The sequence below is a fragment of the Pagrus pagrus genome (genome assembly GCF_965226575.1).
Source record: "Pagrus pagrus genome assembly, chromosome: 14".
Taxonomy (NCBI): domain Eukaryota; kingdom Metazoa; phylum Chordata; class Actinopteri; order Spariformes; family Sparidae; genus Pagrus; species Pagrus pagrus.
Window position 1 is genome coordinate 9277210 of NC_140198.1, and position 22644 is coordinate 9299853.

General features: G+C 43.1%; 1 protein-coding gene across 1 annotated transcript in view; it reads left to right on the plus strand.

The window, feature by feature from the left end:
• Positions 1-520: 520 nt before the first annotated feature.
• pdlim4 (PDZ and LIM domain 4) overlaps positions 521-22644 on the plus strand; it is a 52431-nt gene continuing 30307 nt past the window's right edge. The window contains exons 1-2 of the mRNA XM_084373340.1: positions 521-816; positions 12242-12393. Coding sequence (XP_084229466.1) covers positions 715-816; positions 12242-12393 — 254 coding nt within the window. The 5' untranslated portion in view covers positions 521-714. The remainder of the gene's footprint in view (positions 817-12241; positions 12394-22644) is intronic.

Genomic DNA, 22644 nt, shown 5'->3' on the forward strand with positions numbered 1-22644 from the left:
ATAAGATGAATATGTCTGAGTTCATATTATTACCTCAAATATGTGACATGTGGCAGATGTACTAGTGTACTTAGTTACATTAAATGATTTTTTGACTGTTTTTTTCAATGCCTAAACAAACTAAACTTCACGACTGAATAAACTGAATAAACAAGCTGACCTTAAAGGACGACTCAATTTCATACTGTTTTACTTTGTTTATATGTGGCGGACCCTGCCACCTTTCTAGCTTCAGACAGAGTTCTGGGAGTCCTCTGAGAGCAGCTTGTTAATAAAGATAATTATTCTTCCGTTCATACTATTACCTCAATAATTAAAATTTTAAAATTAAAACTACATAGTGCCCCTTTAACTCACGTAAAGGACCTGAGTACGTCCTCCAGCACTGCTGATATCACCGCTGTCCCCACCACCACTACCACCACCACACCCCCGTGCTGCAGCTCCGTCCCCTCCCACTCCGCAGCCTGCACGGAGCGGCTGGAGGCGGGCGGGACGGCCCGTCATCACACGTCAGAGGCGGCTTGGTTATTTAAAGTTGAACCGGCGGAGGAGGACAGTTTTCTCAGACGGGACGGCGTTGCCTAGCAGCTGGGCGGAGGACTCCTGCTACACTTCGCGTTGTGTGATTTCTTCTCTGCTCGGACTCTCCCGGAGCCTGTCTGTCCGTCCCGACTGTCATCTGTCTGTCTCTCCTCGCCTGTCCGAGTCGATATGCCCAACATGCCGCAGACCGTGACGCTAAAGGGACCCTCTCCGTGGGGCTTTCGGCTGGTGGGCGGACGGGACTTCAGCACACCGTTAACCATCTCCAGGGTAGGTGCATCACTCACTACAGACCACAGCTCACACTTTCACCAGTTACAGTCGCGCTCTGTTAGCCGGCTGGGAAAAAAAAAACTTGCTCAATTAGGAATGAATTAACTTATATTAAGAGGTCGCCGAGGTTTACTGCCCCTCTGAATGGATGGACAGCAGCTTTACTCTTAAAACCTCACAGACGGTGCTGTCTAATTCCTGGCAGCTCAAGGTGCCAGCACAGTTTAGTGAGTCATTGCAACTGGCTGACCATCAGTTACACTGCGAGCCTTCAATAGAGGCCAGAAAAAACACAATGTGGTAGTATTTATTTCAAAATTCCCCCAAAATGATGCTCAGAGTTCAAGGGGTGTCCGTAATGTTGAAATGAATAAATACATTCCACTCTTAATGTGTGAATGATTTAATTTAAAGTGACTTTTTCCAGTTTCTGTCAGTCAGGAGGCTCCTGTGGCTTGCTTTATGATCATGATTACTGTGTTATTATTGGGCTAATTAATCATTAATATTCCTGGTGGTGGTGGTATGATATATATATATATATTCAGAGCTTGGTGGGTGAACTTTCCTGACCCTCAGAATATGGGTCAAGAGTCAGTGTGCTGGCAGTGGATCTGGCAGTAGCCAATAGTTCATCCTGGCCAGAGTAAACACAGCCCGGGCTGGTCCTGCTGCAGGGCTTGCAGAAGGAGCAGGAGAGAGAGGGGGGGGGGCTCGCTGACATTTGTTTTTCATCAGAGCTCATTGGTGCTGCTGAGGGATTCCAGGTGTTGTGCTCAGCTGTATCACCAGCCCCAAACCGACCCTTTAACTACAGGGCCCTCGCACTTCAAACCAGAGGTGTAATTTTTAGATTTACAGCCGGCGATTAACGACTTTGAGAGGAGCAGAGGAACCCCTCGAAGGTCACCTGAAGTGCTCTCTCTCTCTTTCTGAAACCTAGCTATACATCCCTAAGAAGGGGTGTTATGCAATTGTGAGGCAAGAGTTTGTACGGCTGTGTCGGTTTGTGGCTTTAAAGACTCACTTGCTTACTCAGCACTGTGGTCTTTCCAGATTAAAGTGAAAGGTAGCTGAATTTAGTAGCTTTACTTGTCAGGGTACCGACCGAAAAGTCACAGCGAGTCAGGGCAACACTCTGCAATATTTGTAATGTAGAAAACAAAGCTGACCAGGACAGACATTAAATATATCTAAGCTGAAGAGTGTACCTTGTTAGCAGGCAGGCCAGGTCCCCTGTAGCAGCCACAGCTAACGTTAGCATGCCTGCAGCCAGTGCTCGGTCTTGAGGAGTTGAACCCCCCCACATTGGTGTTTCCCAAAGTTTTTTTCTTGAAACCATGGTTGATCTCTGACACACTACACTTTTTCAGTATGTCTATTTTTGGAATGAAACCAATTGCATACTAATTACAGGGACATATTACAGTATTCAATCACTGCTGTAGTGACAACAACAACAACAACAAAACAGACAATACTGGTGTTTCTGCTTCTTCCTCAAATAAGGTAGGCTAGATGGCGCAATGCCATATTACTGCCCTCTTCTTGTTATTAATGACATTTATTTATTACCTGCATCTAGGGGGAACAGATTTCCATGAAACTTGGATGGAGGATGGGTCTGACCAGAATACACCCCATTAATGCTTGTTGTGGATCCAGGAATGTTTCCTTACTTTTTTATTATCATTGTGAGAAAAAAAATCAGGATTATTTAGGTTGTCGATATCTGTGAGGGAGTATTAAAGAGGACTGTTAGACCTTGGTGCCATTTAAGTCCAGGTATCCAGGTTGAGTAAAGTGCACAGAATAAAAAAATCTTTTCCAGCTGCTCCAGGTCTTTGAAAAGCTTTACTTAAAAGCAATGTCTGACGTATTTGATGGCCTTTTTTTTCCAACTGAAATTACATTTTTGCTATTACAGAGAGAGTAAAGTACCCGAAAAGGTTACCTATTCCGAATTCAGAGCGCCAGTACTGGTACCCAACCCTGCCAGAAATCAAACCTGGCATCAGTAAACTCAACACTCATCGTACCTGAATGTCTTCCTTTTGTTAGAAGCTCAGATATTGTTGGTGAAGTCAGCTTTTTGTGCCCCTCATTTCATTCTTGATCTTCGTGTTACCACCGTGATTAGGACCAGAATTCATTTAGAAAAAGGAAAAATCGACACAGCAGCATATTGCATCTCTCATGGATTTCATGCTGAATTTTAAGTCGAAGCGTGCAACTTCAGAGCTTGTAATGCATACCTCGCTAACTTATTTTACTATTTGCACAGCATGTTTTTTCAATATCAATCACAATTTCTGTATTTTGCCAGTTCACTGGGTGCATATTTGCATGACTGCCAATACGAGAGCCATGGCATGCACAAGGGAAGCCTTTTTGCATTCTGAACATAGTGTAACTCAGCGGTGATGGCATCAGTAAAATTAATTACAGGTTGCTGTTTACAGTACACAGCAAAAAATGCAATAAAAACCAGCGCTCACATTGAATCGTCTCTTGCCAGAGTGGATAGGGGAGTTTCGGCTAATTCCTAATTCTTGGCTTGAAAATTAGAGAAGGAAACAGCTGGTGAGATGTGAGCTATTTATCAAAATATGTAATGTCAGAGGCATAAATACACAGTCTCTTGGCAGTAAGACCCAGCATTACTCTGCCTCTTGAAGACTTCTTTTTGCTTTCTACCAGCCATTGACGTCACGCGCTCTGAAACATCCGCTGACAAGACAAAATGTGTATTAATGGCAGAGCGCGACGATTGTTTTTATTCTGCCGTCTTATTCTGGTGATAAGAAATGGAAATGGTGGGAAAGAAATCCTCACGGGAGCTGGTTGCATGTTGAGTTTGAAACACGATGTGATGCATTGCTGCTGATGTACTGGAGTATCTCCTAAACTGGCTATTCATCAAATGCTTGCTGCATTCTTGGTGTACAGTGCGCGCCCAAGACGGCAATTACAATGTGTTGGACGGTGACACAGCGAGAGATGGATGCAGGGAGAGGAAGAGGGAGTAGTTTATGTCTTAGAGTATCCACAATGCCTCTTTAGGGGACATTTTAGTGTCTTGTAAATCACATACAGGCCAGAACTGTGTGAATGGAGTAAGAGTGTCTGCTGGCTCTAGATAACTGGCCAAGAAGAGAAGGTCAGGCTTAAGACAAGACCTCAGTGTTTGACCTCATAGTTGTTTTTTAGTGCAGTTTGCATGACTGACAGGTCACCTCCCCTCTTCCTCCACGTCTTCCTGCATATATAAAAGTAGATGCCATGAAACACCTGCACTTGGACTCAGTGAAAGTTGTAAATACCAGAAAACAAGTCCTGATGGCAGCAGCTGGTTTTCTGGCTTAAGGTGATAATGTCCCAGGATAAGCCCATTAGTCCCCTGCTAGCCCATTAGGACTCCAGCCAGTTTATGGCGTGTCTGCTTGACTCTGGAAACGTTTGCCCTGTAGTGTATGTGTGTGCATGCAGTGCTAGGTTGTTAAATGACTTTATGAGCATGAGAAAGAATGAGGGTCCGAGACACAGGAACATAGTAAAGTCACTGATGTAGCTGCAGAAGCATTTAGAGAGGATGCGTTGAATATGGCAGCTGTGGTATAAGCCTTTTTGTAAATCGATGTCAAACGGACTTGCAGGCGGGAGGTGACGCAGGAAGCTTGTCAGTCCTGCCAACCGGCAATCAGTCGTCTTCTCGACAGGAATTCGCAGCTGAGTGTTGGGTAAATAATGACCTGTGCAGTGCACAGAACCACTGTCCAGCTTCCCTTTTGACACCTTTTTACCGCGGCCATGATGCGTGCTGTGTCTTGCCGATACGTGATGGAAAATGCTTCGTGCAGCTCTCAGGCAACTTTTGTTTGTGAATTTAGAGGTTTTGTTTTTCACAGGCCACATTCTTGAAATTGCATTTTTTGTCTGTTGGTTGTTTGATTTATTATTCAGTTAATGAAATTTGACAGAAAAGTGAAAAATGTTCTTTACAAGTTCCCAAACCTCAAGATTACATTTTTTAAAAAGCTTGTTTTGTCCAACATAAAGTCCAAAAGCCAAAGTTTATTATGATAAAAAGCAACGGAGAAAAAAGAAAAGAATCTTTTTAAAACTAGTCAGATGGAAAAAAATGGCACAACATTTTTGAGCTGATTCAAACCAGAAACTCCTTGTTATAAATTGTCAGTTGAGTGTAGTTGATGATGAGTGTTATTGATTGGCTATTAGTTGGGTCTAAAATATGTCAGAAATAAGTAAAAAAGTGTGAATTCGTAATAGCTGCCACCAGGTAGCAGCCACACGTTCATTCGAGTGCGCACAGCCTCACAAATATGACAAAAATATATGTGTGTGTTTTACAAGGTTTGGCCATGTTACGTAAATCAGCTTTTTGTTAAAGGCCCCTCCCACTGCCACTCCCCCTTTAGCAGATCGGCATGAACACGCATATGCACAGGTGACATGCCAAATTTCGACCTCCTCGGGCGAAAACTGCGGCAGCCAAAACCAAAGATTGACAGAACAACCTATAAATCTGAAAATACAGATTACGGTTTCCCAAAGCCCGATCCAATGACTTCAAAGTGGTTGATTTATCTGACGATCAGTCGTAAATCAAATATGTTTAATTCATTACCACATAAAAGAAAGAACAGAAGCCGCCACAGTTTTGAATCTAGAAGTAGGGAAAGACGACTTTAACGGTATCAACGCAGAATTTGAAAGCTCTTCTTCAAAAAGCTCCACGTTGTTGTTTACTGCCCCATCTGCAGCTCATTATGTCCGCCGAGGAGGAAATGTTTTCACTGGTGTCCGTTGGTCGGTCGGCTGGTTTGTTGGATGAAGGAAAGAATCCAGGAATCATTTCTCAACTTTAACGTTGCAAGATTTCCAAAAAGGTTTTTTTTCCCCCAACATTTTCGATAATTTCCAATTTGTAGTGAGTTCAATTTGATGCGGATCCGAATAACAATCTGGATCTGATTTAAAAACGTTTTGTTTGATATTGGATTAGGCTTGAACTAATTAAAGGGGACTGTCGGGCCTTGGTGGAGGTATGCGCTCTACTGAGGACCATTGTAGTTGTAACAAAGAGAAGCCTACTCTGGGCGAGTAGCGATGAATCGATCTCTACACATTGTGGACAGATGGAAGCACTACAAAGACCATAAAAACTCTTTCAAAATTCATAGTCATATCAAGTCGTATAATTTCATGTTTCTTAAGATGATTTAACAAGGGCATTGGAATCACATTCTGAATCAAAAGCAAATATAACTTTGATTGCGTTAGCAGCTACACATCAAATGTGCTGAGTGTCCTTTGTACCCTTTAATCTCCCAGTGTGCGTCCGTCCGCCACATACCAGAGACGGCACATGTGACCTCAAAGCCACATGGGTTGTTAAACTGGCACTGCTGTAGGCCGCTCTGTGGCAGCGCCTTTTCTCCAGGCTAGGATTACAGATGCTACGAGCTGCATCTCCACAGCGAAACCGAGCAGAAGATAACAGATGGCGCTCTCGAAGAATTTCCTGTTGTCAGTGAAGCTGATGTGGAGTTCCTGAAACAGGAGAACAATGCGAGTCCTTGGGTTTCTGCTGAGCTCTTCCTGCTCGTCTGGTTTATCTGATGGATGAAACCGAATCTCTGTGATTGATGAGCAGATTCCTGGTCATTTGACACCAGAAAGTTTTTATGCTTTGTTGTGTATTTATTACATTTAATAAAGCATCCTGCAGATCTTCTCTTGTGGTATGAAGTGAAGTTTATTCAGTCATGTGCTTTTTCCCCGTGAGCTCATGTTGTCTAAGTACTGCAACAAACACGTGTTTTATTGAATTTACTTGCTGTAAATTATATGAAATGTGACTTTTGTGATGCTATTATGATCACGCACAACATATTGAAGCGTGACGTCAGTGGAACCTGAACAGAATTATGACTAATCCGATTACACATCAGGTTTAAAAGGACTGCTATGCACTTTTTGATGACTACCATTGATGAGTAATGTGATTACTACATCCTAGAGTTACATGAATGGATTACAGGCTGCAATTAATTGACACGCGTCTCTCCCGTTTCCTCGTGTTCTCATTACAGTCTGCAGTTTTGCGCATTGCTCTTGGCAGGTTCAGTCCCTTTGTCTCAGTGTGATAATCACACACCAGTCAGAACCTCACACCCCTGGCTATGTAACGGCTCTCCGTCACGAAGGTCATAACCATGGTTCCTATCGCAGGTCCAGCAAGCAAACAAAGGCGTCTGACACGTTGCCAGGAGTTATTACTCTCTCCGTTGCTGAGCCTCAGAGCTCCCACCCAGCAGACAACGTCTCTGTGGAGTTCACAGAGTGACAGATTCTTCTTGCATAAGGCTCATAAATACCAACCAGGAGGTGATGATTCGGTGAGACAGCTAGACGTCCAGGTTACTCATATCTGCTGTTTCAGACGTTTTTAATTACACTCTCTAACATGGTCGTTGAGAAGTTCCTAAAGCAATGACCAACATATTTTGTTCAGTTTTACTTGAGACATTTCACCTGCAAACCTGCTGTCTGACCTCTACTGTGAAATATGCAATATATGAAGGGGGAGGCTGTGTCCAGAAGAGAGAGGCTGGAAGAACATTTAAATCCCTCTGATTTGACTTTGACATAACTACAACTTATCCAACTAGCTAATTAACCAATGAAGGTCTCGATGGAGGGTTCAACTTCATTGCTGCTGGCTGCTGGCACGCTAACGTTAGCTACGGCTGCTGCATGGGACTTGGCTACTAAACGATTTTAGCTTGTCACGGGAGTCATAACCATGACAGAAAAATAGGCGCAAATTTGCAAATAACTGGGATTACTGGTGCATTGAACACAACAGCAGACCTGAGTGAGAAAGTTCAAGCTGTATGAGTGTTGAGCGGTGGGAGGGACGGATCGACAGAGCCTACACCGAACATGATTGGCTGGGAAGAGGTCACGCGAGACCTCAGATTCAGTCAGTTTGCTGCAACGAAGAAGGCACTTTTCATTTTATGATTTAGATCTCAGATAAGAAAGAAAGACATCAGACACAGTGATGACATGACAGAAGACTTTGCCCTGAGGCTGATGTCACACTCCAGTGAAAGTGTTGCTGCAGCGTTTATCTCATACACGTCTTCGCCGTGCTCTCCTTTCACACAGAAAAACACAAGTGCCCGCGTTGAGACCGCACATTCATCAGGCCCTCAGCGTGCCACACGATGACTCTGTGTGACATGAGGCTGTCATTTGCTAACCGCCATATCTGTTAGCAATTAACTATGTCACTGTTTGTGGAGAAGCCACTTATGGAAACGATGTGACTGTTTAGATTTTCCCAACAAGCAGTGAAGTTGCTTTCCGCACCATCAAATCCATCACGGTCACATCTTACAGCACCTTTAGAACAATGAGAGACATGTTGTGTAACGCCGACCGTTGTCGAATATGAAAGTGATTGTCTGAAGTCTTGACAGTTATTGATTAAGATTTTTCAAGTACGTAAAAAGTTATGTGATTTTTTTCTGCTGGTTGTAGCGCTCACGGGCTGTTGATCTGATTGGTTGAAGTTGACCAAATCACCTGCCAAGTTTTTTTGGACTGGAGTTATCCAAACAGTTTCTAACAGCTTCTTTCCAGATGGTTTTGTGAAGAAAAAAAAATTGAAACAAACCATCCAATTTTGGTTAAAAAATCGTAATTTTAACAAAGTCCACTGATGTCTGCTGCTGCTCAAAGACGGTTTGCTGTGTGAAAACAGGATTGATTTCATTCCACGTGACTTTGAGTTGCTATTTCTAGCAAAGTTGGCCAATTTTCTGGAGTTTATTGTCTTTTCCTCCACATCCACAGTGGTTTAGAAACCACTTTTCATCACTCACAACAACTTTGGCTCCGTCCTCTACCTCAGCCGAGATGACTCTTGATTAGCCGCAGTCACAAACTCACAAACTTGCCATTTTTGAGTTTGTGAACAAAGCCAGCAGAAGTGTGTCACTTTTGTTTGTTACTACCAGCGGTTTCGTGTGAGTAGGAAGACAAAAATAAAACCTTGTTTTGGTCTTCAAAGCCACTAGAGTAGAAACCTAATTAGAAAATTACATTCATCGTGAAGGGTCCATAGATTTAAGCCATGACATCACGCTGCATCTGCAGTGTAAATATAGCAGATTGTGATTATGTCTGCACCACGTAACTCTACACCATCCTTACATTTCCTTACAGACGGGAATGTTTGTCCTCCAGTGACGACCTCAGTCGGGCCATTGTGGCACTTGGCATACCGCTGCATGTGTGTGTGTGTGTGTGTGTGTGTGTGTGTGAGTCATGCACTACTATTCATGGCTTGACCCTGAGGTGATATAACTCACTTTCTGTGTGTGTTGGGGGTGCCTGAACTTCAGTCCACTGTGACGCAGCTCAGGCACACACACACACACACACACACACACACACACACACACACATTTAAAATGCGTGTCATGCTGAACGACGAGGGTAAACTTTAACCTCTAGTTAGTGACTGTCAACAAAAGCACTGACCAATAAGAATCACTTGCATTTCCCATCGAAACAAAAAGGTTATTTCTGCTTTTCCTTCTTTAAAAGACTCAATCTTCAACTAACTTTAAATTCCTCCTGAGACACACACACATTTTCACACATTTCCCACAATGCCTCTGACCTCTCAGTTTACCGGAACTGAGTCAGGAACATCGGGGCGGTCAGAGGCTGTAAATTAGGAATTCCACATCTGAACCACACGACTCAGCTATTAGTGCTTCATGGAGCGTGAACTTGTGTGCCTTCGCTCTTAAAACGCTCCTCCCACGTAGCGAAGCTGCTCCTCTTGCACAAACAGATCCTCTGTCTCTGTTTTTGTTCCAAACTTTTAGACAATTGTATCTTAATTTAGCTTGGATTAGGTTACTGTGAGTGAGGTAAGTGTTATTTCAACACATCTTAATGTGCAGCTGTCAAGGTGAGAGGCATTACAAGCACCGAGAGGGGTATTTGCTTAAAAACTTGGATGACAGGACAGAGATTAATCACCCACGCTTGACATGCGAGGGGTTCATTACCAGGAAAATCATCCTAAATCTTCTCCTCCCTGTGTATTTATGGATGCAGGTAGTCATTTTAGCCTTTTAGCTCTCAGACATGTTCGAAAGTGCTGGAATCTGAACATCCACCTGGTTCAGACTTGTGAAGAAAGCTGATAATTCTTCTTTTTATCATTCACATTCTCACCAATTCGACAACCAGCCAGAGGTATGAAACTTAAGATTTAGGGAAATTGTTCCAAAGTTGGACTGACCTGCAGAAATGACAGAAACTGATAAAAAGGTAAATGGTTAAAACATGTTCTTCAGCATACTGACCTGCAGAAGCTGGGCCGAGCTAGTTGGAAATTAAGCTGGTCTTCTGAGGGGAAGTTAGACAGAAACTAGCAGGACATTGAAATTGCATGATAAGCAGAAGTTAAGCGGAAACCAGTTGGAAGTTTCCTGGAAATGTATTGAAGTAATCACCAACTATTTATCAACTGCTTTTTCAAATATGTTTCCTGGTAATTACCACCTAGTTAGCATGAAATGTATGAAGTGACCTAAATGAAGTGTTACCTAATAATAAATCTGAAACTATGATTATCAATTAACTTCTCAGATTCTTTTTTTTTTAAAGCAAAAATGCCAAATATGTAATGGTTTCAGCCTCTAAAATCTGATGGACTATCGTCTGATGTAATCCAGAAGCCCAGATATCCCAAATTTATTTCAAAAGTCGTCATTTACACCCGTTTATTAAACCAAAATCCTGACTGTAGCTGCTTAGCTAAAAGCATTAGCGCACACCCCGTCTGAAGCAGGTGCACAAGGTCCACTGAGGGTGTAAATAACTTATTTTTAAATCACTTTGGGATCTTGGAGCTTCCAGAGACTTGGATAACACCAGACTTACTGTAATGAGCCATTTTTATGTTGTTGTTAGTTGTTTAGGAGAATGCTGCAACTCTGTTTTGCTGTGAAGCTCCAGAAATGTTTTATGGACTACGAAACTTCACCCAACTTTCCATCAGCATGGGAGTAAGGAGATAATGACCAAATTTTCATCTTTGGGTGAAATGTTCCTTTAATCAAATTTTTACAGCCCCATTAGGCGGTAGCTCTGTCTTTGCACTTTCAGCCAGTTGCTGTCGCTGCTCGTGGTTCTGTTTATAAAAAACATGAACATGTTGCTATAACCTTACTCGAGGCCGTAAATGATGCGGTGCCGTCGGGCTGCGACAGAGAGCCGCAAATCCAACAGTTTGAAACGATATGAAAACGTCAAAGTTTATTTCTTAAAATTCTGTCAAAAACATTGTGAACAATGAAATGGCACCCAGCTGCTGAGGAACTCCTCACATTTAACGGTTGGAAAACTAATACTGGCGTCTTATAGCTTGACAGCATAAAGATGACCGGAGACATGATGACATTTGTTCGCATTTCATTACATTTTTGTTTCATTGCTAGTAAAGAGTGTTTTCCTCTGCAGCTTGCTGCCAGATGACAGTGACTGTTTTACTGTGGATGTCTCAGAGGATTCGACTGGTACTTTCTCCTTATTTATGAAGGCCAGTTAGAGGCAGGCCTGGAAATAGCAGGGAGATTGTGTGTGTATGTGTGTGTAATAATGGAAAATTGTTATCATATGTTACTTAGTGTGTCTGTGAAGGTGAAACACACCCGCCCTCCTCCCCCTCCTCGGCCCTGTGCCTTCCCGTGGGGCTCGAATGTCCTCAGACCAGTGTGTTTCTGGAGTGAGGGATCACAGAGAGGAACCTGCTCACTGTCCAGCGGCTGAAAGATAATCTCTAAATTAAAGCGAGGCGGACATGTGTTTTACAAAATCAAAACGGCCCAAGCTAAAAGCAGGAGAGGCTACCAGGACATCATGAGCAGATGTTTGCAGACTTTTGTTGAGGTTCAGGGTTCAAATGTAAACTCCGGTGAAAGTCGCTCACTCCTGGAGTTGAAATCGCTCGGGGTTTTAGTCTGAGTGATCATAAAATTGCACATTTGGTTACTGAATTTAAAAGAAGCCAGGCGTATAAAAATGTCCCAGTTCTATCCAAATATTTCACCTCCTCCAAAACTCTCAGCGGTCTCTCACTTCCCAGTGTCGTTGTTGCTGGCGTTTGAACATGTAAACCTAGAGTGCTGCCCAAGGCAATAGCACATAAATCAAAAGAGAGCTGCTTTTGTTGAATCTGGCCTCTCCGTTGACACTCCCACACTCTTTTTCCGTCTTTCCTTTTGTCCGTCTTCCTCACTGACGGTTTGACACCACTAACAACAGCTCTTTCTTTTCTTTGTCTTCGCGTGTGTGAATTTACCTCCAGGTAACACCAGGCAGCAAGGCCGCCCAAGGTGACCTGTGTCCAGGCGACACCATCCTGGCTATCAACGGCGACAGCACGGAGGTCATGACACACATGGAGGCTCAGAACAAGATCAAAACCTGCACTCAGCAGCTCACACTCAACATCAGCAGGTAAGGAAACACAAACCTCACCAGAGACGCATATGTACACGTGCCGTGCATTCACACACCCTGGATACATGCAGTGCTTTAAGCCTTTTTAGACTTTATTATTGCGGAAGAAGCAACATCCTGCTTTTCCAGGAACACGTGAAAGGCTCTACATTATAAAGTCATGAGGTTATTATAAAGGTCAGCTCAATGTCCTGATTAGAGAAGAGCGGAGGAGCAGAGTTGAGCAGCGAGGGGAAATGCTCTTCTGAACAGCCAAACCACCTTCCTCTAGGAAGTGCTCCCACCCAAACATAATATCTCCGGGTCTGATGGATCCTTTTTCAAAACTGTCCATCATGAGTTCAACAATGTTATAGGAGTTCAAAGCTAAATCGATTAAGTCGTCGTTTAACCAGGAGAAAGAAGAAGAAGAAGTAATTATGATCATTGGAGATGTTTTCGAAGCACTCACCAATGAGGGCTGCGTGTACGTATCCTCAAAATTTTCCACACCGCACACGAGACGATCGCTACCTTACAGGATCATTAGAGTGAAGTCTAATGTATGCATTAACTGTAATTGCTCACAGACAGAATACGTTCAGTATGTTCAGCCCGTTTTCCACAGAAGACGACGGACGGGAATTACGACGTTCAGAATAATTGGACAGGAAATGTTGAACATTAGTCACTTTCTAATCAGTCGTCGGCGCTGTGACCCTCAGCAGAGGCTGCTTATGGTTTTTGCTCTCGGCCTCATTAAGTGAATCGAGTTGAAAAACTTGACTGATGTTTTAATACCGAGGTCATTTGCTGCCGCTCGTCCAGGAACACATATTGTTTCTATTTCTGGTGCGTCCGCTCAGCTTGGCACGGTCGAGTCACGGGGACAGATGACAGGTTTACGACGGTTTAAATGATCGACTCGCTGCTCCTATAGAGCGCTGTCAAAGTCAATGAGGCTTGTTCATACAGTGAGTCAGACGGCGACCTTTAGAAATGCACTTCACAGGGCGATATTGTGCATTTTTGCAGTTCATGAGTCGGAAAATGATCTTGCACTGTTCAATGTCATTGTCCGGACTAGTGCTGTTTGTGAAGATGGATGATTTGGCCTTCTGCGGGGGACAGGATCAACATGTTTCTGTCAACATTGCAGAGCGGAAATCATCCGTCTAAACAGTTAATGACTGAGAGAAGAGAGAGAAGGAGATGGGGGATAACCGAGGAAAAACTGAAATGTCAGCCGCTGCCCACATTTCTATTAGATGGTTACTTTTGGTTGGAGTGCTGGAAAGTGCAGAGCGCATCTGGCAACCTCTGAATCCTGTCCTCTCAGACGAAGAACACTGCGTGGCTTCGGCCTCGGTTACAAGTGACAACTGCCAACTGGTGCTTCAGTTCGCTCCTTTTAGGGCAGCAGACAACACAACCCTCTCCGCTGGAGCATGAAGTTGACTCGCAGATGCAGCAGAAACAAGAATCCCTCCCGCAGTGATCGGACCTGTCAGATAAGCAAAGATTCTCACAAATTCAGGCAGAGAAGCACTTTTTTTTTTTCTCCCTCTCTCTCTCCCTGCGCTGTGTTTGTGTTTTATAGCATGCAGTCAAGCATGCGACAGCCCTCCCTTTCCCTCCAGCCTGTAGTAGAAACCATCCATCCATATATCAAGCTGAGCGGCTGAGCGTTAAGTGGTTTGTCCACATAGGGATAGTAAATTTATTTAAGGATACATAAAGACTGGGGGAGCTCCTCTACAGCTGCTGGAGCACAAAACAGGGCACTCCCACGCTCATCCACTTGCACCCTAATGGACCCAAATTCAGCTTAAATTTCCCTTTCAGAAGCCAAATACATTAGAGAGTGTAAGAAGTAATTTAGTGTGATGAAAAGCAGTAGCTCTCACAGGTGATGGATCTGCAGCGTATGATTACGTACAACATGTAACTTCTGCCACTAGGGGGCTCTCTAGAGCCAGACCCTCTGGGGATAAACACCTGGAGTCACATCGGGTTCTGCTCGGATCTGGAAGCGTTGGCCAACGGGAGGAGAGCTCAGAGATTACTTTCAAACTTTCAGGATTAAAAAGTGGATTTATCTTCACTCCTGTTTATCAACCTGACTCTAGCAGCGTATATGGGTGTTTATGGTCTGATGTTGTTTACTGCCAACTGCCATCGCTTTTAGACATTTGAATACAGAGCTAATATTATATGTATCTTTAATTTTTTATCTCTGTGTTTCCACATGTCTTTGGAGCTGTCTCACATGACCGACTGTCATCTTCTAATCTAATATCCATGTTTTATGGCTTCATATTTGGTGTTTTGACCATAATTTCAGCGGGTTTGAGCAATAAGACTCCTGAAGAGGTTGAAATGACTTTGGTGATTGACATAGAGACCCAGCTTGACTACAGTACCTCATTCTTGATTCAATCAAATAAAGATCATAAAGACATGAAAGCAAAATGTTTATGACTGTATCACTGAATGACTTTTCCGTGATTTCAACATAGATATTTCACACTCATTAAGATCCTTTAACCACCTTATTTGGTTAAAAGCGATTCCTCTAAATTATAACCACAAGAAAACCACCAGACATAGCTGCACTGTTCATAAATCCTCCTTAATTTCCCACTAAAACTGACAAGATAGCGACCCGGCAGAGGCAGAACAAGGCCAGCTGCTGGTATGTGACCTTTCCGCAGTATATTGGTTAAATAATTACAGACTGAACTGCCCTGCTGCAGGACAGGAGGAGGGTACGGCATGTCTGAGAGACAGGCATGCACCTTTGGCTCCAGAGCGCAGGGCTGAAACGATCTGCTGGTGAAGGGGAGGGGAGATAGAGCAACAGGGGTTCAAGCTGAAGAAAAAGACTTTTGTGATACTGGATGTGAAGGTTTGGGATTGTTTGGTCGTTAAGACAAGACAGTAGAGAAAGAAGAGGGGTTAAAGTAGGTGGGAAATATGAGAAAAGGGAAGCGATAACACACTACATTTATTTATTATTTGATGTGGTACATGTAAGCAGCATAATCCCTCTGGACATTCAGGATTAGATAGAGTGCTGATATTATTCAGGAGTCTTTTTTGGACATCTCAATCGGGGAGTTTACTGCAGTTTTGTGATGCACGGCTCTGTGTGTTGACTCGCTGACATTTTTTAAGGATTGGGTAGAGTCACATGCACAAAGGAAAAGCCCACAATTCTGGTCAGGCCATTTTTGAGAAAGCCTCAGATATCTACAAATTTCTTGGACATGCACAAATATCGCAAAGCTGACCTTTTCGAGACAGTGGTTAAAGAAAAGTAAGAAAGAGGGAGGCTGCGTTTGTTAACTGGAGTGTGCTGTGCATGCAGGAGCAGATATCATTTCATGTCCAAAATGATTGAGATTCACCATATTATCCTGATCATCATCACTACTTCAAACAAATCATACAATCATAGATAAGGTAATCATAAATCTTTTAAGTCCCCAGCGTAGATAAAGGATAAATAAATGATGGGCACCTCATTTATACATGTTCTTTAGTGTGGAATCCATAATATTTTTAGAAGCAATGGGCAAGCCGAGCCTTCAGCCTTAGCTTAGGATTTTGAAATGACTGCAAAAGTGCATGCTTCCCCCTGCAGCAATAAAATATACATCAGGTGATCGGTAACCGTAACAAACAACTTTTACCAGACAAGTCACTTAGGTGAGGATATTCTTCAAGTGTTTGTTGTCTCGACCGGCCAAAAAAATCTTACATCGTCACCATCCCGAGTCAGACCATTGTCTTTTTCAGAATAAAGGCAAAAAACATTTTCAGTGCGTGTAAACGTGGTTAGTGGTGGACAGAGAGAGAGAGAGCGAGACAAAGAGAGGGGAGTTGAAGCCAAGTAGAGGAGCGGTGAATCAGAGAGAGCAAGTGAGAAATCCACATGGGCTCGTCTCTGCCTCAAATGCTGTTTTACAGCCAACTCTTTCTGCTGGGTGCATCGCTGGAAATTCAATTACACAGCCGACACAGTGAAGCTCAGAGCCCAGCTTCTCTCTCTGTGTGATAAAGGACACACGGCACCACGAGTGTTGAAGAAATCTTTGAATATTCCTGCTGAATATTGTGAAAAAACACTCTCCCAAGTCAAACATAAATTGCGGGAAGCATCTCGCACGCATGTTTTCCAGTTCAATCCAATTTAAAGCCAGGTGATTAAACATTTACACTTGGTGTCCTGAACAACTACTGTGAGGTAGCTTTTTCCCAGGAAAAGTGCTACACAGGAAGTCGGCTAATAAACAGCAACAGTCACTATGAGTGAGCAGACAAACAAAAAAATAAAGCCACCCACAAAAGCAGGATAAAAGAGGTCACAGTTTTGGCTGCCATTAAAGCTACTGCAAGGGACTTTTTTTGCTGATCCTGGCAGCCGCCTTCGACAAAGGATGACGAGGGCGAACCAAAGTGAACTTTGTTTTAGTGCTGAACCACCAGACTACAGAGCAGCTTCTTTCCTCAGGCTGCGAGACCCCTCAACACATCCTGAACACTAAGAAATTGTTTTAATGTAGTGACTCATCGAAATTGGAAAAGTCGGCGCTTTCCTAAAAACGCTTATCCCAGTCTGGTCCGAAATAGACTCAGTGCTGTCGTTGAACCATTACAGAGTACAGGCATGTTTTTTTGAAAGGCTGTGACCTGATTTTTTCCCCAAGCTTCCTGAAGCTCTGCGAAAATAATCCTACAGATGACCTGTAACTGCCCCTATCAGATGGAAAACACAATGGGTGCACATCATATAGTCTTACTTGGTCCAAGGTCAAATTAGAAAACAATATTACTGTAAATGAACACTTAACGTTTGTTTTTCTAAGGAAATATTCAGGCGCCTGGCCAAAATAAAGCCATTTTGTCACCTCAGAATACTCCTGCTTGAGAGTAACAGGGGCAGTAATTCATTATAGTTCTCTATTTCCTTATTTACACTAACTTTCTGGGTGTAAAATATTTAAAAACAAGTGCTGGAAGGTGGAAAAACAGCCTATTCAAAGAGCAAAATGCATAAAACCATATAAGGATGCATTATTTCCATGTTTAGAGCTTTAAAAACTGATATAAACTATATACTGCTGGCTTTGAAATCTCATTGGCTACATGATGTGTCAGTCATTTGGTGGCTGGCGTGGAAGTGGCTCGAGAGAGGAGAAAGAAGAGAGAGTAGGTGTCTTGTTTACACGATCACTCATTGGCTGTTGTAGGTTGTAGGCAAGTTATCCAGATGGCAGAAATTACCACATTTCTCTCTGATGGTTTACTTTGCTGATGTCGGTCATAAAGAGGCATCAGTATTAAACTGAGACTGAGAGTTAAAAGTTCCTTGTAGTAGGTTTAATGAAAGGAACTGTTGCACTGGCTTCAAATGTTTCGAAAACTGGGGAAAAGTTTTCTCAGAAGTTCACTGAGCTGTAAAAAAAAAAGCAGCCACATGATATTCTGTTCTCCGGTCCAAGCCCTGTGTTATAAATTACCCAGACAATAGGGATGTCATGTTCTTATGTTCTGTATTTATTGATGTGAAATATGGGATTTGGGGTCGTCGGAAACACTCTTCAGTTGTGGGCTGAAGGAATAACTGCGGATCATTTAATAACCATTGATTCTGCTGTTAAAAAAGAAATAGGAGTGACTCAAAGAACCCATGCTGACTCACTAGAAAATAATATTCTCGAGGACAACAGTTCTCAGCCCTCATTAAACGACTACGCCATAAAATACTCCGAAGTCATAGCGGGAGAAACAGGAGACCTGTAATTTTGTGCTGCTGTCGATGGACAAATATATGAGTCTACACGTCTGCTGTGAACCAAAATTACAGCACGCTGGATGAATCTGAGCTCCAGATCTTGTGCAACACAAGAATGTTTCTTTGTAATGTCGCCGCATTTATTACTTTCATAACCCCCATTTTTCATAAATCCTATTATGGAGCATTTTTAAGAGGGAGCTCTGCATCGGGGGTTTCTGGTAAGGTGCCCCAGGAAGCTCATGAAAGCTGAATAAGTAATAAAGAGGCTTCGTGAAAATTCGGCCGACAGCTGTTTGTGTAGATATTTTTCCATCACTAAAGGAAATTTCTCAGCCTTCACTTGCTTGTATATTTGTAGATGTCATTATATGTGCTTCCCGGGATTTATTGTTGTTGTGATTAACTGCGTTGTCTTGTCTACCTTAAATACAGAAAGTGATTTCCGACAGTTTCCAAAATATCTCTCAGTAACTCCTGGAACATTTGTCTGAACTGCCGACAGTCAGGTCTGAATTTTAGATTAGAAGTTTAGATTCTTTCAAGTTGTTTAATGCTGCTGGACTGTGGATATTTCGGGATGGATTTTCGGATGTGACTTTATGCACGTTCTCGAGTGCCTCTCTCCGCTAACATAAACAAATGACCGGCTTCCAGCATAACATAGAAGTTCCACAAAGCCCCTTTAAATTATTAGCTGTGCTCTAAACATGGCAATCTCAATCGGTTCATCCACCAGTTTGATCCAGACTGAACTAACTCAACAACTGTTGGACGGATTAAACGGACAGTTTGTAACTTTTGCCGCTAGACAATGAAAACAAAATGCATTTATTGACGATGTCGTGAAGGATGGGAATCGTGGGAGTTGTTGTCTTCATTGGTAAACAACCACTAATGCAGATGAAAATTGTTGCGCACGTCCTCAGAAATGATTGCTGCTTGTACGCAAGATGATTTAGATACTGTACAAATAACCAAAAAGTCTCAGCTTTAATTTGTGCTAATTAGCAAGCATCAGCAGCATAACTTAGCACGCTGTTGATAGCAATCCTTATATTAAACGCCATTGTAGAGTCTTGGTAGCCAAATGGTACAAAGTCAGTATTTGTTGGATGTCATACCTCTCTCTCTCTCTCTCCCCCGCTACTTATCTTTTTCTGCCTCTTCTGACAAATAACAGCGAAAACACGCCAAGAAAACATTCATTTGACATCTAACTTAATATTTATCTGACCATTTGAATTAAAAGATGAAAAATCTACAAATGTGTAACTCATTTAAGGAATATCTTCATATGGTGTTGGGCCACATAAAGCATCGAGAACAGCTTCAGTCGAAACGCAGATCTGTCACAGGATAATTGTGTTGAGATGTGGTGATTTTGAACGCCATAACAAACGATTAAAATTTTCAAACATATCAGTGAACCCTCCTGTCTGGAAGAATCGTATGTTTCTTTAGTCATTTACTCAGCTTTTTCCATCAATGTACCGCTCATTAGTGTAGCGCCGAATAAGTCAACGGATACGGAAATGTGGATTCGGTTGATTTATGGTTTTACGTTTGTCGGTTGAGAAAATAGGAAAGAATGAAAGAGAAAATGAAGACGTAAAGAAGGTGAGACAAGGACAAGGACAGAAAACCTTCTCTTAGGTCACCACTTTACCACAGATTTCCATTTTCCATCAGGCCTCCGTACTGATGCAGGCCTGTCAGCGCTCCTCCATGAGGTGAAACACCCTCACTAGTTTGTGTCAGTTCCCGGCATGAGTGAGAAAATGGAGCAGTGTCGTCACGCTGGGGAGGAAAAGTGGCTGCTGCCCCCGCCACACTGTCACACACACGCTGTCCAAGTTCACTGTAATGTCAGATTCGGTGGACAGACACACAGGGCTCATATCGGAGTGTGTCATGTCTGCTTTGCTCGGCCTGTATATCCTCAGATCCAAACAGTCTTTGAATACATGAACCAGCTGTGGAGGAAACCTTCTCCTCTCTCCTCCTCCTTTTCATCCTCTTCCTTTGACCTCCGTTTACCACTCTGCCGTCTCCAAACCTAAATCCCACTCATCTGCCAGTTCTTCTTTTCATATCTCCTCTTCATCTTTCTCTCTTCCACCCTGCAGTTTTCCCTCCTCACGCCAGAGCTTATTGGAGAAGGCCATGTGGTTGCAGTGGCCTGATAGACAGATGATGGTGGTTGGGATGTGTGTTTCCACCGCTGGTCAGGCTGTTCGGAAAGAGTCCTGCTGGGGTGGCAAGTTAAATGTGCTGAAAAATGAGTCATGATGCCTGAGCCGTGTGTGCGTTGCTCTGACTGTGTGCTCTTGTTCTCCTACTCAAAAATAATGTTGTGAAGTGAAGACACCCCGCCGCGCTTGTTTCAACTTTACTCACTGTTGAAAGGAAAATTTAGGATGCACGTCCAAGATGGAATGAAGCTTGTGCTGCAGATGGTTTAGAGCTTAAAGGGTTACGTCATCCAAATAAGACAAAGACTCCGACTGTTATTCACTGTTGTTATCTCTTTGAGTTTCATTACTACTAGCTTTTTTAGCTAGAGCCTTTAACCACATCATTCTGTCTTCATCAGTGACTGAAACTGGCCGAGTCTTTGACATGTAGTTGGACGTGTATTGACAGGTGGTTGTATGAGATCGGAAGCACTGCTTCAGTTAAAAGAAGGTCTTTGGCGTCCAACTGGAACGGCCAGATTTGTTAAGAAAGGATCGATTAAAGGACTATTTGTACAGGATATACAGGATATTTGCTAGGATTTGGATCAAGGCCTCTGTTGGGATTGATTTTAGGTATAGGGAAGGCTTAAAGGGACAGTGTGAGTTGCCTAGTTTTCAAGATATCAGCCACAGAGACGTCTGCCTTCTCTTGAACTAGATGGCACTCGATTTGTGGGGGGGTAAGGCTCAGGATCAGGGGTTTAGGTCATATGTACTGCATGTAGTGTGAGTGCATGTCTAAGCCCTGCAGAGGGAGAAATTCAAATCTGATCAGGATCTCGAGAGTAAAATAAAACACAGCACAGGATAGAGGATTCAGGAGGAATCAGAGAGAACAGGCAGAGAAAAGACAGAGAGTCAGACGGCTCCGGTGGAGGATTTTGCCCCCGCTGTCTCGCATTGACTCGAGGACCTGTGACTCACAGCTGAGGAATTATGCACAAGGCTGCATGGGACCGAAGGAACACAGGACTCCAGCTGGGACAGATACAAAAAGAAACCTCCAAAGGACCCGACTCACACTCACACACACACCCTTTCCACTACCAAACCCTCCTGCCCTCTCCTCCTTCATCCCTTCATCGCATCATTCCTCTCACGCTCTCCCAAGGTCTCTTTTTTGTGGTTGTTTTAAACGTGACATCAATAGAGCGGCTGTGCTGCAGAAATAGAAGATGGGGGGGGACCACAAACCTCCCTCTCTTTTTCCTTTCCTGCATTGGTCTTGTCATCACCCGCATGCAGATTTTTCCAAGTCTGCTGATGAGACCCCCATAACTCTTCTTGAAAAGGTGATCGTCTCTTTTACTCCCAGAGGAGAGCGACTTTAACCTCTTCTCACGTTACAAAATAACATAGGAACTGCTCCTGCAGTGTCAGATGCACGATAGAGCTGCAAACCGTCTTTTCGCAGATGTGTTTGACAGAGCGAGGCAACGAGGCAAGACTCTTACGTGAACCCTGAAGAGTCCCGTGATCAGCCGCATCTTAATTCGAGGGCACTTTGTTTTCGACCGTCTGTCTCATGCTCCTCCTCGAAACATGGTGATCCCGCGCAGCCAAAGTAAACTCATCCACCGCACCGAAACCATGCAGATCTCCCCAATCAGGAAATTAAACCTGGCAGGGGGAGGTCAGGCGAGGGAAAATATGACCAGAGGAAAAAATAGAAAAGTCGTTTTGATGACCAGAGACTCTCTCCTCTCTCTATTTTATCTCCTTTCTTTCTTTCCTTTTATCTAGTTTAGCCTTTTACACATTCATACTCGTATAGATATTCCTTTTTATTTCCTTTCATTATTGTTACAGTACTTCTGCTGTCAGTATTATGTGATTTTCATTATCTTTTCCTACTTGAGTCCCTTGTAAATTGATTTATCTAAACATTTGAAACCAAAAAACAGAATAAGTTAAATGGTAACTTTGGTATTTCTCCTATTTCCTCATGTTTTTGTTTCTAAGTGACTAATTTGGATGACAATATTTGAAATTGGTCCAGTATTGAGCAAGACTGGTGCAACCTGTGGCCACGAAACAGGCTGCAATGTAATCCCTATAGGCCAATTGTGCTCCATCAATGTGTTTTCGTTTACGGTGCTTGTTTTTGCCCCTGACAGGCTCAGATTATTATTCTAAGTGTCTGGTGAAATTATGGAAAAGATCCAGCAGCTTGTCATGTGTCGTTTCTGACTTTTGTTTGAACTATTCACAACTATCCTATTTATCATT